The following is a 14,300-nucleotide window of genomic DNA, read 5'->3' as shown; positions in this document are numbered from 1 at the left end:
TTTTTTTTTTTTTTTTTTTTTTTTTTTTTTGTAGTATTTCTTCGTTTGGGAAAATGCATTAATAAAGATACCAATAAAAATAATAATCCAAGTATTTCTTTTTTTTTTTTTTTTTTGAAAAAGCATTACTTTGAAAAAGCACATTTCCGGCAACTTCACCCAATTGATGTGTATTGCATTTGAATCAATTCTTTTTATTTTCCCTTTCAACAAAATATTAGGTTATCCGACAAATGATTCCCTTCATTCGGTTTTGGTGTCAACCGACATGGGCATTCAATGATGAAGCAGGCCCTCGTTGTTTATCTTTTCTTGGTTCCTTCGTAGTTCTCTCTCTCTCCCTCTAACCAGCAACTTCTTACATGCAATCCATTTACTCTGCCCCTGACTTGATGAAATTAGGAGGGTTCACCGAATTCAACAATCTAAAACTTTTGAAACTTATGGATGGAGTTGGAATAACTTTTGTGTTAGTCTAAAACATTCCTTTAAATTGATCCGATCCGATCTAGAAACACTCTACCTGATAGTTGCTAGTTTGGCTAGGAAGTTTGGACCTTTCATTTTAGATGTGTTCGTTTTGAATATACATTGAATACTTTGATACTTACTTCACATATGTAAAGCATATATGAAACACTTTATAAATGCACCGTGTCAAATGCTTTGTACACTTTTGAGTATGTCTAGAACAATGATTGAAGCTTTTGATCTTTTATTTATTTATTCATTCGCCTTCGTAAAAAAATAACAAAATTTTATCTTGCTTTAAGTGCATTGTTACCTTAGATTTTGTTTTTATTAGAGTTCAATTTTTTTAATGGTAAGTCGGCTTCAAAATATTAGGACATTATATAACTAGCTTCTTTAACCTCTTGAAATATTGCGTGTCATTATTTCATCATAAATTAAAATCCAATTGTGTACATAGAAATCGTTGAAATGAATAAAAATAATCATATCCAGTTTTAAAGAACTAAATTGAAAGATGTATCCTTGTGTTGGAAAGGTCACATTCAAGTCACGGGTTTTTAAGCCATTCCTAATCTAGTGTTTTCTCCATGTTTTGTAAATGTATCCCTGCTTTCTTCTTCTTTCTTTCTTTTTAGGTAGCCAAGAGTAGTCTTTGTTAGGAAGCAATGATGAGGATTTGGTTCTCTTTTTGTTTAGAGCTGGGAACTCTTTTTTTAAAAGACTAGATCATTTATTTTGAATACGTTTAGTATATATATACACAAAGCTAAAATTATCTTGAATAGTCTAAGTAATCAAAGAGCTATTAAGATGCCGATATAATGGACTTGGAACTGAGATTATAAATTTATTTCTATTTCTGTATCATAGGGTTGGAAAGTTAGACGGTGAATGGAAGTTAGTTCAACTTTTTGGAGCTAGGTTAATTTTGTGATCAAATTAACCCTATCTGTGTACCCTAAAGTTCAGGATGTAGAAGATTGTCAAAGCTATTGGTCAAGTACCGTAATTTTAAATCAAAGAGTGAATTGAAAGAGGCTAAATTGGTAGTATTTCCTTTTGCCTCATTGTTATATTTCGTTATGAGTAATGATATTGGTTAATATTTTGAAACTTAAAACACATTTTACCCGTATACATAAGATTGGTTTCTTTGGATCTTGAAAATAAATTATGAAATTCTTTGGCTTCGAAGGCTGAATTAGAGAGTTAAGAGCTTCCTCTCTGAAGCAATCTAAAAAGATAATTTCTGCTTTTACATAAGATAAAATATAGTGAAGGAAACTCCTCGACTCTCTTTTAGACATCTAAACGTAAGTTATTATGATGTGGTTCACAGATAGCCCGTCTATGCACTCCATCATCAAATTTATAGGCCACATGCTATTTTCCCCTCTCTTGGAAATGTCCATCAACTCTGGCTGGTGTTTAGGGGATTTGACCTTACGGAAAAGTAGTTTTTAGATGAGGCGAGTATGTGTGGAAGGTCTCCAGGTTTTGACACCGTGGTTTGAGCTTAAATGACTGAAGTAGTTGTAATTATCAATTAGGCCTTATTCTTTTATATTGAAGCCTTTTTCTGTTAGAATTTTGGCAGTTTTTTATGCTATTCTTTCATATTTCTCAATAAAGTTTAATTTTTTGTTAAATTTAAAAAAAAAAACACACTCACACACGCGCACACACACACGGTACACACCCTCCTTACACAAATACCCATATGAGTGATTAGAAGTAAAAAAAAAGCATTTATTTTGGCAGAAAATTCAAAACTGTAAATTACATTAGCTACTGAGCACCACCTACTCCGACATACGTGACAGAAAGTCAACACTTTATAGGTCAGGTTTATAAGGCTTTCAGTATTAGGTTTAGTGGCGCATTTGGGAGTCTGTCTGATTTTGTGAAATTATTCTCAAGCTTCCTTTATATTATTTGGATTTCCGTAAAGAACTTCCTCCTTTGCAGAATCGTACATTTGAAGGTTGCTTTCTTTTAAGAGATCTCTTCCTTGCAACATACAGTTCTACATGTATAATAGCAGTTGAAGTTCACACGATATGAAAAGACCCAAAAGATTGAGTTACTCGGACTAATAATTGCAGACTTTGGCATATTTGGAATGTCGAAAATACCCTCTAGTTGTAGGCCTAGAGGTTAGCCTTGAGAATACCCTAAGCAAAGAGGGGCGCCTCTTTGATTCATGCTTGGGCTATAATTGACTCCTCATTTTACAAGAAATTGCGTCTAAAATCAGCCGTACTTGAATTCCTTTCCTTAACGAAGGCCCCGATCCAGTTGGACAATGTTGGAACATCAATTTTTTTTTTGGTCAAGTTTTTCGAATTTCTCTTCTAGTTTATGCCCAACCCTAGAAATTGGAAGGATTTGTCCTCATCTTAAAATTCACAAGCATATGGACGCAAATAGTTTATTTGAGATTAAAACATATATTAAAGAGAAAATTGAAACACAATACATCTTTGGTCCAGTTCAAACCACCTCGTAACATAACTTCTCAAATAAAACTATTAAAACATAAAAACATAAATTAAAATGGAGGCAAGTCATGCTGACATCGACCCATGATACAACCAACAATCAACCCATCACTCCTTAGTCTATTGTTGCTTTTCTTTCTTTATTTCTTTCTTCTTCTTCTTTTTTCCCAAAAAGGTTCCATATTTAAAGACTGAAATTCCTTCAATGGGTCAAAACTTGCATACATGGATATGCAACAAGAACATATATGACCTAAATCATTTCGGTCAAGTTTTTTATTTTTCCCTGGTTAATGTAGACTATCAACCCAGTTTCTAAATCAAACCAATTCTTAGTGTATAAGCGGAAATCTTAGAAGATTTTACCTTAAATGAAGGAGGATTGACACTTGCAAGTAGAGTTGAGTTTAATCTGCCATAGTGTCTCGTAGTCATGACAATGAATGGGTAATTTTCACAATATTTATCATGATAATACATAGCACTCACATTCATGCATATGGTCTTATAATCGACTTTTCTTTTATACGTACCAATAGATGTATTTATATCATATTTGTTTCATTATATACAATGCATCACTTTAACACATAATACAATTCACATGTATCCAACCCAGCCTAAGACCATCCATGAGGAGAGTTACTTAGCTTAGAATGAAATTTCAACAATTAATTTATCTATAATGATCCTTATAATGATCCTTGCCCCGCCTAAGCGATTCTCACCCAAATATTTGTTGAGATATGATTCAAAATGAAGATATGATTCAGAGTAGTAGAGATATGATTCAAATATTCAAACTATGAGATTTTTAGGAGATTGTTAGTAGATTTAAATTCTTTTGAGATTTCGATGATTTACTATTTTTGGTCCAGTGTATAAGCTATAAATACTGGAATTGTGTAAGCCTCTAGGGATTGAGTCCGTAGACAATAATAAAGCACTGTAGCTTTCATTTATTCCTATCCATTCCTATCTCTTTCACTATCCCTCTTTCCAACAATTTTGGTATCAGAGCCAAGTTCGTTCAACACGAGGGCGAGTGATTATTTTCTTTCACAAAACAAAAAATGGCAGTAGCTGGTTTTTCTTCCTCTGCACCGTTGTTACCAATATTTAATGGTGAGAAATACGAGTGGTGGAGCATCAAGATGAAGACCTTGCTCAGATCGCAGGAGCTATGGGACTTGGTGGAGCATGGGTTTGCTGATGTATTAGAACCCGCAATAGAAGAAAAGGAGAGACTAAGAGAAACCAAGAAAAACGATGCCAAGGCTCTATTCATTATTCAGCAAGCAGTTCATGAGACTATATTTTCACGAATTGCAGCAGCAACCACATCAAAGCAGGCATGGTCAATTCTACGGAAGGAGTTTTTAGGAGATTTCAAAGGTCATGATAGTGAAATTGCAATCTCTAAGACGTGATTTTGAAACTCTACTCATGACGAATGGCGAATCAATTGCTGATTTTTTGTCAAGATCAATGGCAATAGTCAGTCAGATGCGTACCTATGGAGAGAAAATTTCAAACGAAACAATTGTTGCAAAGGTGTTGAGAAGCTTGACTCCAAAGTTTGACCATGTGGTGGCCGCCACAGAAGAAGCTAAGGATCTATCCATACTCTCCGTTGATGAACTGATGGGCTCGCTTCAGGCTCATGAGGCAAGAATCAATAGAGCATCAGAAAGGAACGAAGAAAAGGCACTACAAGCGAAGGAGACAACCAATAATGAAAGAGAAAATATTCATTTAGCAGGTAGAAGTCGTGGACGAGGAGGATTTCGCAACTTCCATGGTAGTCGTGATAACAGGTGGAGAAGTGATGGACAGAGACAATTCAATGAATAAAGGAATGTCATACAATGTTACCATTGTAGAAGGTATGGTCACACAAAATCTGATTGTTGGTATAAAAATCAACGAATGAGCAGAGAATGAAGAAGAAGAAGAAAAGTTGTTTGTGGCATGCATGGATACGAATCCAAAAGAAGGTAACTTATGGTTTGTTGATAGCGGATGCTCGAACCATATGACAGGCACCAAATCCTTATTCAAAGAGCTTGATGAGACGCAAAAGATTAAGGTGCAACTTGGAAATACAAAAGAGATGCAAGTTGAAGGAAAAGGTACAGTGAAAGTCGAAACCAGTCACGGTAAGATAAAACAATTAGATAATGTTCAATTTGTACCTGATTTAGGGTACAATTTATTGAGTGTTGGACAATTAATGACCAGAGGACACTCAGTTCTATTTGATGATAACACATGTGTCATCACAGATAAGAAATCAGGTCATAAAGTTCAAATTGCCATGACTTCAAATAAGATGTTTCCACTTGATATTTCTAACATGGAGGATTTTGCTCTTACTGCTAGCATTAAAGATGATTCAACATTATGGCATCTCAGATATGAACATCTTCATATGAACGGCCTGAAAATACTCAGGGATAAAGGTATGGTTTTCGGATTACCAAAAATTGACTCAACATTTATGTGAAGGATGCATTTATGGCAAGCAGACTAGGAAGTCCTTTCCTGTTCGAAAAGCTAAAAGAGCTTCACATTATCTAGAACTAATTCATGCTAATTTATGTGGGCCAATGCAAACGAAGTCCTTGGGTGGAAGTATATACTTTTTACTATTCGTTGATGACTATATCGCATGAGCTGGGTTTACTTCCTACAACATAAGTCAGAAACTTTTCAGAAGTTCCAGATTTTTAAAGCTATGGTAGAGAACCAAAGTGGCTGTCACATTAAAGTTCTTCGCACAGACAGAGGTGGCGAGTTCATATCTAAAGATTTCAATCTCTTTTGTGAAGAAGAGGGCATCCAAAGGGAATTAACAGCTCCCTACACTCCAGAACAGAATGGAATCGCTGAACGAAAAAATCGAACTATTGTGGAGATGGCAAGAAGTATGTTACAAGCAAGGAGACTTCCAAACCAATTTTGGGCCGAAGCCGTAGCAACATCTGTTTATCTATTAAACATCTCACCAACAAAGGCGGTTATGAATCGAACTCCTTATGAAGCATGGCATGGAAGGAAACCATCTGTAAGTCATTTACGAATCTTTGGTTGTGTTGCTTATGCTTTGAAACATCCTCAAACTCGTCAAAAGCTTGATGAAAAATCTGAAAAATACATTTTCATTGGCTATTGTACTCAATCAAAGGCATATAAACTATACAACCCCGTTAGTGAAAAGATTTTAGTTAGAAGGGATGTAATATTTAATGAAAACATGAGTTGGGATTGGAGTAAAGAGCAAAAGATTACCGTTGAAGTTTCCCCAAATGAAGAGACAAGGGTCAACTCCAGTGCATCTCCCAGTGCATCCACTGCAACACAAAGTGTGTCAAATTCATCATCTTCAGAATCACTGAACATCAATTCCTCTCTTGAAGAACTTTCAGATGAGACACCTCCAAGGAAATATAAATCTTTAGCTGACATATATGCATCATGTCAATTTGCTCTTACTGTTTCAGACCCTATGAATTATGAAGAAGCAACTGAAAAAGAAGACGGGAAGAAAGCCATGACAGTAGAGATGCAGTCTTTTAAGAAAGATGAAACATGGGATATGGATGACCTACCAAACGAAAAGTTTTATGGAGATTTACAAGAAGAGGTTTATGTAAGACCGCCAGAGGGATTCATAAAGGAAGACAAAGAAACAAAGGTATACAAGCTGAGACAGACATTGTACGGGTTAAAGCAGACATACTTACGAAGGCCTTGTCAGAAGAAAAGCTCTATACTTACTTCTACAACTTTGAATCATGGGGGAGTGTTGAGATATGATTCAAAATGAAGATATGATTTAGTAGAGATATGATTCAAATATTCAAACTATGAGATTTTTAGGAGATTGTTAATAGATTTAAATTCTTTCTAGATTCCGATGATTTACTATTTTTGATCCAGTGTATAAGCTATAAATACTGAAATTGTGTAAGCCTTTAGGTATTGAGTCAGTAGACAATAATAAAGCAGTCAGTAGACAATAATAAAGCACGTAGCTTTCATCTATTCCTATCCATTCCTATCTCTTTCGCTATCCCTCTTTCGAACAATATTTAGATTAATACAAAGGGTTAAACACTTAACTAGCAATTGAAAATTATAAAAAATAGATAAGAAAGTTACCCAAGTGATTCTTAACCAATCTTGGTTCTCGAAACCAAATGAACTCAACCCTAAAACTAATCTAAAACTAGACAGAAGAGATTGGACAAGTAGGTGTTGATTGAGAACCGTTTAGATCATACCAAAGAGAAATTAGAAGTCAAGGTAGATTAAAAAAAAAAAAAAAAAAGAACTTGAAATCAAGAACACAATGTAAGTTTTGCCCCCAGTGCAGAATCGGCAGCGACTATCAGAGTCTGGCGGTTGTCTAGGGGAGACGGCAGTACTGGGGTGTTGTGTGGTGGAGCAAAAACAAGCATCGGAGGGAGAAGGAACCCGAAAAGAGAGAGATATACATGTTGTGCGAGAGGGACATACTGACGACGACCGGCGTGAGAGTCGCTGCAGTCGGGCGTCGGAAGAGGGTGTTTCTAGAGGGTGACGTTCGAGAGAGAGTAATGGCAGAGATAGGGAGTTGCGTGTGGGTGAGGATTAAAAAACATAAGAGAGCTTAGTGAGAATGTGAGTTATAGGTTGATTAAGTCTAACGAGACCAATAAATAAAATCATATTTAATTCAAATGAGGATTTAAGAGAGAAAATTTAATGGAAATAAAACTCCGCAATTGAGGGGGAAAAATATAATTTAACCTGACATGGAGCTCTTTAGTCCACGATGTTTATATAGATTATTTATAAATAAAATTCGTTAATCGACAATTTATTTAATTCGAAGTTGACAGAAATTAAGTCCATTAACAAGTAATTATTTGATTTCTTCTAAAAATGCAGTTATTTGTTTCCAAAATTTAACAATTATTAGATATAGAAATTGTGCAAAGACTTAGTCGTGCTACCTGTTGGTCACTTTTATTTCTTTCTGGTTTTCTACTTCAATTTCTTTTTCTTTCCTTTATTATTATTATTATTATTATTGTCATTGTCATTATTTTCTAATTATAGTCTAATTCAGATTTACCAGTTGAACCACATTTTTTTGGTCACAATCCAAAGGTCGTTTTGAAGAGTGGATTGTGATCTAATTATAGTCTAATTCAGATTTACCGGTTGGACCACATTTTTTTGGTCACAATCCACTCTTCTGTTTCGATTTTCTCAAGATTATCTTTACTACTGTTTTACCGTTCAGATGCCGGCGGCGACGCATGTCACCAGCCCGGCGAAACGCCAAGATTTAAACCATCAGATCTCAAGGTAATCGAGAAAGCAAGTTTATTATTAACGAGTCGACAAAGTGGAATCACAAAAAACAGTAGCAATATATATATAATCAAACTAATCATCAATCATTACCTGGATCATCGAGATACCATGCTCTCCAACGAAAATCAGATCGCATGCAGCAGAAGGAGCAGTTTACCGTCCTTCCACCGATCTAGCTCATCGTACTAATATTTTTATATTTTTACAGATCGAGCGAAGCACAGCCTTCGAATTCACCGCCATCGATCGATCAATCGAACCCGAACCGCAAGGCATCAGAATTCATAATCTGAGCGGTAGATATAGAGTTTTGAGAGCGAGATCGCCTCACCGAAAGATTGATCTGATGCATGATCTGCTGAGTTGTTTTTGCGCGACGGCCAATGGAGGAGGCATTGAGTAAAACAAAAAGCACCGCAACCGCAAGGGCGAGACGATTTGGGCGACCAATAGAAGGATGCCAAAGCGGAGGAGAGAGACGCAGAGAAACCGAAATGAATATGAGAAGCGCAAACGCCAAAAACGCATTCCGAATTTCTTTTTGCGCGAGACTCAATTTTCTGTTTTAAGTAAGACAAACGCTCAGCTTTTTCTCTGACAGATGCCTTCTCCTTTCCATAAAAAGGTCTATTTTAACCTATCAATTTTAAGGCCTCTTTCTTTTTTCCATCTCTTCTGATTATTTATTCCTCTCCAATACTCGACTTTCAAAAATCATAAATTGGCTCTCGAGTTTGCTACATTCATTTCCAACATGATGGTCTTACTCAAAATCATCTTCATGGAAGTCGATGTTGGGCTGAGAATTGGATGTGCAAGTCTCAAGCATAACCCTTTTTCTTGTTCACAGACAGTGCCAATTAGTAATGACAAAATATGAGTAGGGTAGTCACATTTGACTCTCACGTACCTCAATAATAAATTTGTAACAAGTGTCGGACGTTTCTGGATCCCGCATGACCACCTACTCTCCCGCCTTCCTGGATTCTCTCGTTGGGGATAAGTTTTCTCTCTGTTTTATCTTCCCTTTGTCTCCATTCAAAAAGACTTTAATCCACAGAAAAATCCATATTCCATTCAACTCGAACTCCGACTCCCTTCGCCACACCGTTTCACAGCCGACTTCTCTGTCATTTTACTATTCATTCTTCTCGGTAATCCAACTCTCTCCACACACACTCTTCACACTTATCCACATCTCACCAAACTCTCTGCCATTTCCCCCCATTCATCCCTTCTGGTCGTTCGTTGGTTGGCCGACCCTCATCATCATTTACGATTATCCATTCGCCTCGGTTCTAGCGACGACCTCCGTAGATTGTTTGTTGCGATCTTTGCTGGGGTCTTTGTGGTTGCTTCTGAGCAGAGGATGACGATGAGTAGGCCTCAACAAGATCCCCGATCTGGATTTTTGCATGAGATTTCGTCTCTGCTTTTGAAAATTCTCCGATCGCCGCCCCCGCCGGTGCCATTTGCAGATCATGTGCTGGAATTATCTTCCGCTATTTCGTCTTCCTCGATAACTTTTCCTTCGTCCCAGATGTCACCGACTGGATTCGCGGCGCTGCTTTTGGGGATTTCGCTGGCTTTGATGCTCTGTGGATCGGTTACCTTCTTCCTTGGCTTCATGTTGATGCCCTGGATTCTCGTTTTCGTTATGATTTTCTACATGGTTGGGATCGTTTCTAGCGTCTCTATGTTGGGACGCTCTATACTTTGTTGTTTCACAGCTCCAACACCCCGGAAAGATTTTCATGGCGAGTTTCTTTTCTGCCTCTGTTTCCTTGTGTTTATTAGATTTGGTTTTTGCTTCATTTCCTTATCTGAATCTTGTTGCTTGAAGTTTGATTTCACTAATATATGCATATTATCTGCATGTCTGAATTTTCTCAAGGCTTCTGCCTTTTCTTATGCAAAATTCGTATCTATTTGCCCATTGCCTTGCGAAGTATCTTGTCAATAATTGATGTTTACTTCGTTTTGTATGCTTTGTTACCTGAATTTTCTCTATGGAAGTTGTTATTATAGTCAATATAAACACATGTTTGTGTATGTGTCAAAATTTTCAAAGGATTGTGAGATTTGGTAAGTCGGTGTTGTAATGGTTAGGATGGGGATAGCGACTTCGATCTGTGGGTTATAACATATGATAAGCCTTGATGTCTATTGTAGCTACACGTGAATTAATGAGGTGGGCCGTGAGTGTAAATGCAAGGAGTGGATTTAGATACCCCCAATATTAGAAAAAAGAGAGTAGAAGAGGAATATCTGGCTATATCTTGTTCAGTAACGTCAGAATTTTCTTGTCTTTTAATGTTTGCTCTCTTGATTTTGTAGTTTGAATTTTGTTAACGAAGGTTGGCTATATCAATACGCACACATGTATAAATCTGAATTTTCTTAGGCTTCTGTTTCTGGTTGTGCCAGATTCGTTACTACCTTGTACAATAACTAGTGAACGAGTCATTTGCCATATTACAGGAAGAATTTAAAGGAAATTTTAGCTAGGCTAGTACTTTATCAAATGCAAGAATATTAATGCTGTATTGCCTATATGATATCTTGGTAATTATTTTCTCATACTTCCATCGATGCATTCAAATTCCATGTAGACGCCAAGTATGAGAATGCTTAATTATTATTATTATTATTTTTTTTTTTTGAATTTGGGTGTTTTGTGTACATACACGTTCAGCATGCTTGAATTTGTAGGACTTCTTGTACTTGAATTTTTTGGATTTCTGGTACTTGAATTCTTATAATTGGTATTCATCTCTGTTATTTGGAGTTTGGAGGGATTAGGTTGGGTTTGCTCGTAGCGCCAACTGAATTTTATGTATCTGCTCTGTGTCGGAAGCCTACTTTTGAATAGAGGTTGCAGCATATAACTATTGTTTCAAGTTTTAAGCAATTTTTTGCAGTACCGATAAATTTGATCATTTTGTGGCATGCTCTTGTTTATTAACTTTGTTTATTTGTTATTATTGTTGCTGCAGCTTGGGAACAAATGTAAATATGAAGTGGCTTTGGTTCAACCAGAAGGTTAAATTATTTAGGATGGAGCACGCGGGACTTACAGGAGAATATGAGTAAAGATGCCCTCGTTAATGTGAATGGTGCTGCCTCTAGAAATATTTAGGCAAGACGAGGTTTGAATTATTGACCACAGTTTGTTGTTTTTGAAGTTGTGGGAGTAACGTTGTGTTAGAATCTTCCTACTTTTGAGACTGTTTCAGTTCATTTCTTCCATTGTTTTCTAGCCTTTTGATCGTATGTAACTGCCACGGTTTGAAATGCCTGTTGGGCAATAAAAAAAAAAAAAGGGAGGAAAAAAGGAAAAAAAAAAAAAATCCTTGCCAACACAGTCTCAAGATCATCGTAGCTTTGAATTGATAAAATCACCTATATGTTACACCAAGATCGATATTTGGCTCACACACATGGAAAACTGTAGGACATCGACGGAAAAGAAAACGAAGAACTCAAATAACATCACATTAGAGAATTAGAAACAAACAAGAAATGTCGCATCAGGGGGGAAGATTTAGGAACCAATGTAGAGGAGATCCTGGAGGGGGGAGTGTTTGCATCGGGGAAGAATTAGGAACCAATATAGAGATGAACCTTGATGGCAAGCAAGAAGACGCAAATGAGACCGAAGTAGAGAACTGAATGAACGATGATAGCAGCAGCACTGGTGTGAAAGTTGCCGAACTCCAAGCACCTGCGGTTGCCAGGAAGCTGAAACAGCAGACCTGGAGTTAGCAAAACAAACAGAATCACAGCTACAAAAACCGGCCCCCAATCAGCCATCACTCTTCTTTGTTTTTTTCTTTGCTTCCGTCAGAAACTGTTTGATTTACGTCAAGTAATAGAGCTTTATATATATACAGAGAGAGAGAGAGAGAGAGAGAGAGAGAGGGAAACTTTGGTGGGAAGAAAGGGGAATATGGGGCGGAGGCTTGGAGCAGTGGAGATCCTTTGATTCATTTTCCTCCGATGACCCATTTTGGGGAATCCCATGTGCTTATTTGAGAATAACTTGCCTTGCCCTGCTTCGTATTTTAGGTTCTCAAGTACTTGCTTTCTATAACCAGAGACTAAGAATTCAAAAAAGTTGAACCGAGTAATTTGATGCTTGAATAACACATGGTAGTATTATTGGTTTGAATGATTTTGTATGTTGTAAGTGATATATGTTCACGAGCCTGGCTTTATATGTTATATGTGATACCATGAACATGATTACGTATATATTATACAAGATACCATGAACTAAAATGTTGATCAAGTATTATGAAGTCATTGAATGTATAAAAATGTTACTTGACATTATATCACTTTACTAATAATTTAAAATGTGTGACCCTGTGTAATCATTGATTACTTCTATAGTTATGTATTGTATAGATGTGTACACTCACAACAATATTTACATTCTTTCTTATCTTTCTATTGATTATGACAGTGTGAGTGTGCATAACCATAGTAGCTTGGGGGTGCATCAATGGACATACTTAGTGAGTCCACGTGCAGGATATATGTGGGTAAGAATTATTATGCATACAACCGTGTCTAGAAATGAAGGTAGAGTTCAACAACAATCATGAATTTAGGTTTCAATAGATGTGTTTGCATATTTCGATCTAAAGAACAGTAATTTAATATTCAAATCTCATTGTTTTCTAATATTATTAAGACCATGGGAAGGGAACACTTGTTGACTTGTTGAACAGTGTAGAGTTGCTACAATATATATCAAAGAGTGTTTAAATACAATATATATCAAAGTGTGTTTAAATTTGAAACGGTTTTTATATAAGAGAAATGCTTTAAAAAATGATTTTTTTGAAAATTACTTTTTTTTTTGTTACCGACAAATTCAAATCGACCTCAGTCATTTTAAGCAAGTACAGTACTGAAAATCCAAAAAGAAATTAAAATCGTAGTTATTAAACGATTAGGTTAAAACTTCCTTAAGATATTTAGAAATAGGGAAAAAAAAAAGAGAAATTATAATTTAAAATTACAACCGTCGTACTATGAAGTGGATCCCGTATTATTTCTGCGTGCATTCTGATTAAAAAGAAAAAAGAAAAAAAAAAGAAAAAACGAATTTGTTGTCGGCTAAAAAAACCGGCTTTTTCCACGAGTTTATTTCCAGAGGGAAAACAGGAAAAGAGAAGATGTTATTGTTATTTATTTTTCATTAATTAATCGGTCGAGCACACTGCGCTGTGACATTTGCCGTCTCTATCTGCTGCCAATTTGCATATGCTCGAACGGCCCCAATTTCTCTTCGAAATGACGAAAATACCCTACTCACCGACTTTCTCCTCTTTTCATTTCTATTTTCAACGTAGAAAAATTATTTAATAAGAAAATGTCTTATAATTGCTAATAGATTTGGATTTAATAATTTATCTGGCTTTGATAAATAACTAATATATATATTATATATATCGAAAAAATAAATTCATAATATATTTGTTTTCTTTGGTTGAACTACAATAATTAGTTATTTTCAAGTTGATTTTTATAGTTATATTTTAACTCTAATTTGAAGATTTCTTTTAGATCAATAGAAAATGGATGAGAGGATTCGAGTAAAAAAAAATTCCAAATTTCTAATTCCGATTGCAGGCTTCTGTCCATTTCGTTTTTTTGTGTACGCGAAATCGAAGTGCACAGGAAGACTGGCACATGGAAGATCCATCTGTTGAATGTGGAAGTCAATTCTCCATTTCCCATTTTCAGCTCCTCGGTGATCCGGCTTTGACCCCGCCGGCGAAATCTTATTTCTGATCTCTCTCTCTCTCTCTCTCTCTCTCTCCCCCCCCCCCCCCCCCCCCCCCCCCCCCCCCCCCCCCCCCCCCCCCCCCCCCCCCCCCCCCCCCCCCCCCCCCCCCCCCCCCCCCCCCCCCCCCCCCCCCCCCCCCCCCCCCCCCCCCCCCCCCC

At 36.6% G+C, this 14,300-nt stretch overlaps 2 protein-coding genes across 2 annotated transcripts; one reads left to right on the top strand and one right to left on the bottom strand.

Moving 5' to 3' along the window:
• The first annotated feature begins 9,308 nt into the window (after positions 1–9,308).
• Positions 9,309–11,653, top strand: LOC111455814. The gene is made up of 2 exons (XM_023097431.1): positions 9,309–10,099; positions 11,339–11,653. The coding sequence occupies exons 1-2, from the start codon at positions 9,712–9,714 to the stop codon at positions 11,353–11,355; spliced, it is 405 nt and encodes a 134-aa protein (XP_022953199.1). The 5' UTR covers positions 9,309–9,711; the 3' UTR covers positions 11,356–11,653.
• LOC111455815 lies at positions 11,554–12,208 on the bottom strand. The gene is made up of 2 exons (XM_023097432.1): positions 11,967–12,208; positions 11,554–11,639 (listed from the first exon to the last, which is right to left on the bottom strand). Exons 1-2 carry the CDS (start codon positions 12,153–12,155, stop codon positions 11,580–11,582), a joined length of 249 nt encoding a protein of 82 aa, XP_022953200.1. The 5' UTR covers positions 12,156–12,208; the 3' UTR covers positions 11,554–11,579.
• Between the last annotated feature and the right edge of the window lie 2,092 nt (positions 12,209–14,300).

This window comes from Cucurbita moschata, unplaced genomic scaffold, assembly GCF_002738365.1.
Source record: "Cucurbita moschata cultivar Rifu unplaced genomic scaffold, Cmos_1.0 Cmo_Scf00018, whole genome shotgun sequence".
Classification (NCBI taxonomy): Eukaryota; Viridiplantae; Streptophyta; class Magnoliopsida; order Cucurbitales; family Cucurbitaceae; genus Cucurbita; species Cucurbita moschata.
Note: the sequence above shows the minus strand (reverse complement) of the source record. Positions and strands in the feature narration are given on the sequence as shown.

Bases quoted from the DNA above. Each gene is read 5' to 3' on its own strand.
- LOC111455815 (XM_023097432.1), bottom strand. From the start codon at position 12,155: ATGGCTGATTGGGGGCCGGTTTTTGTAGCTGTGATTCTGTTTGTTTTG. The intron at 11,640-11,966 runs GTTCATCTCTAT...ATTGCCCAACAG, and splicing joins TCTTCTTGCTTGCCATCAAG to GCATTTCAAACCGTGGCAGT.
- LOC111455814 (XM_023097431.1), top strand. From the start codon at position 9,712: ATGACGATGAGTAGGCCTCAACAAGATCCCCGATCTGGATTTTTGCAT.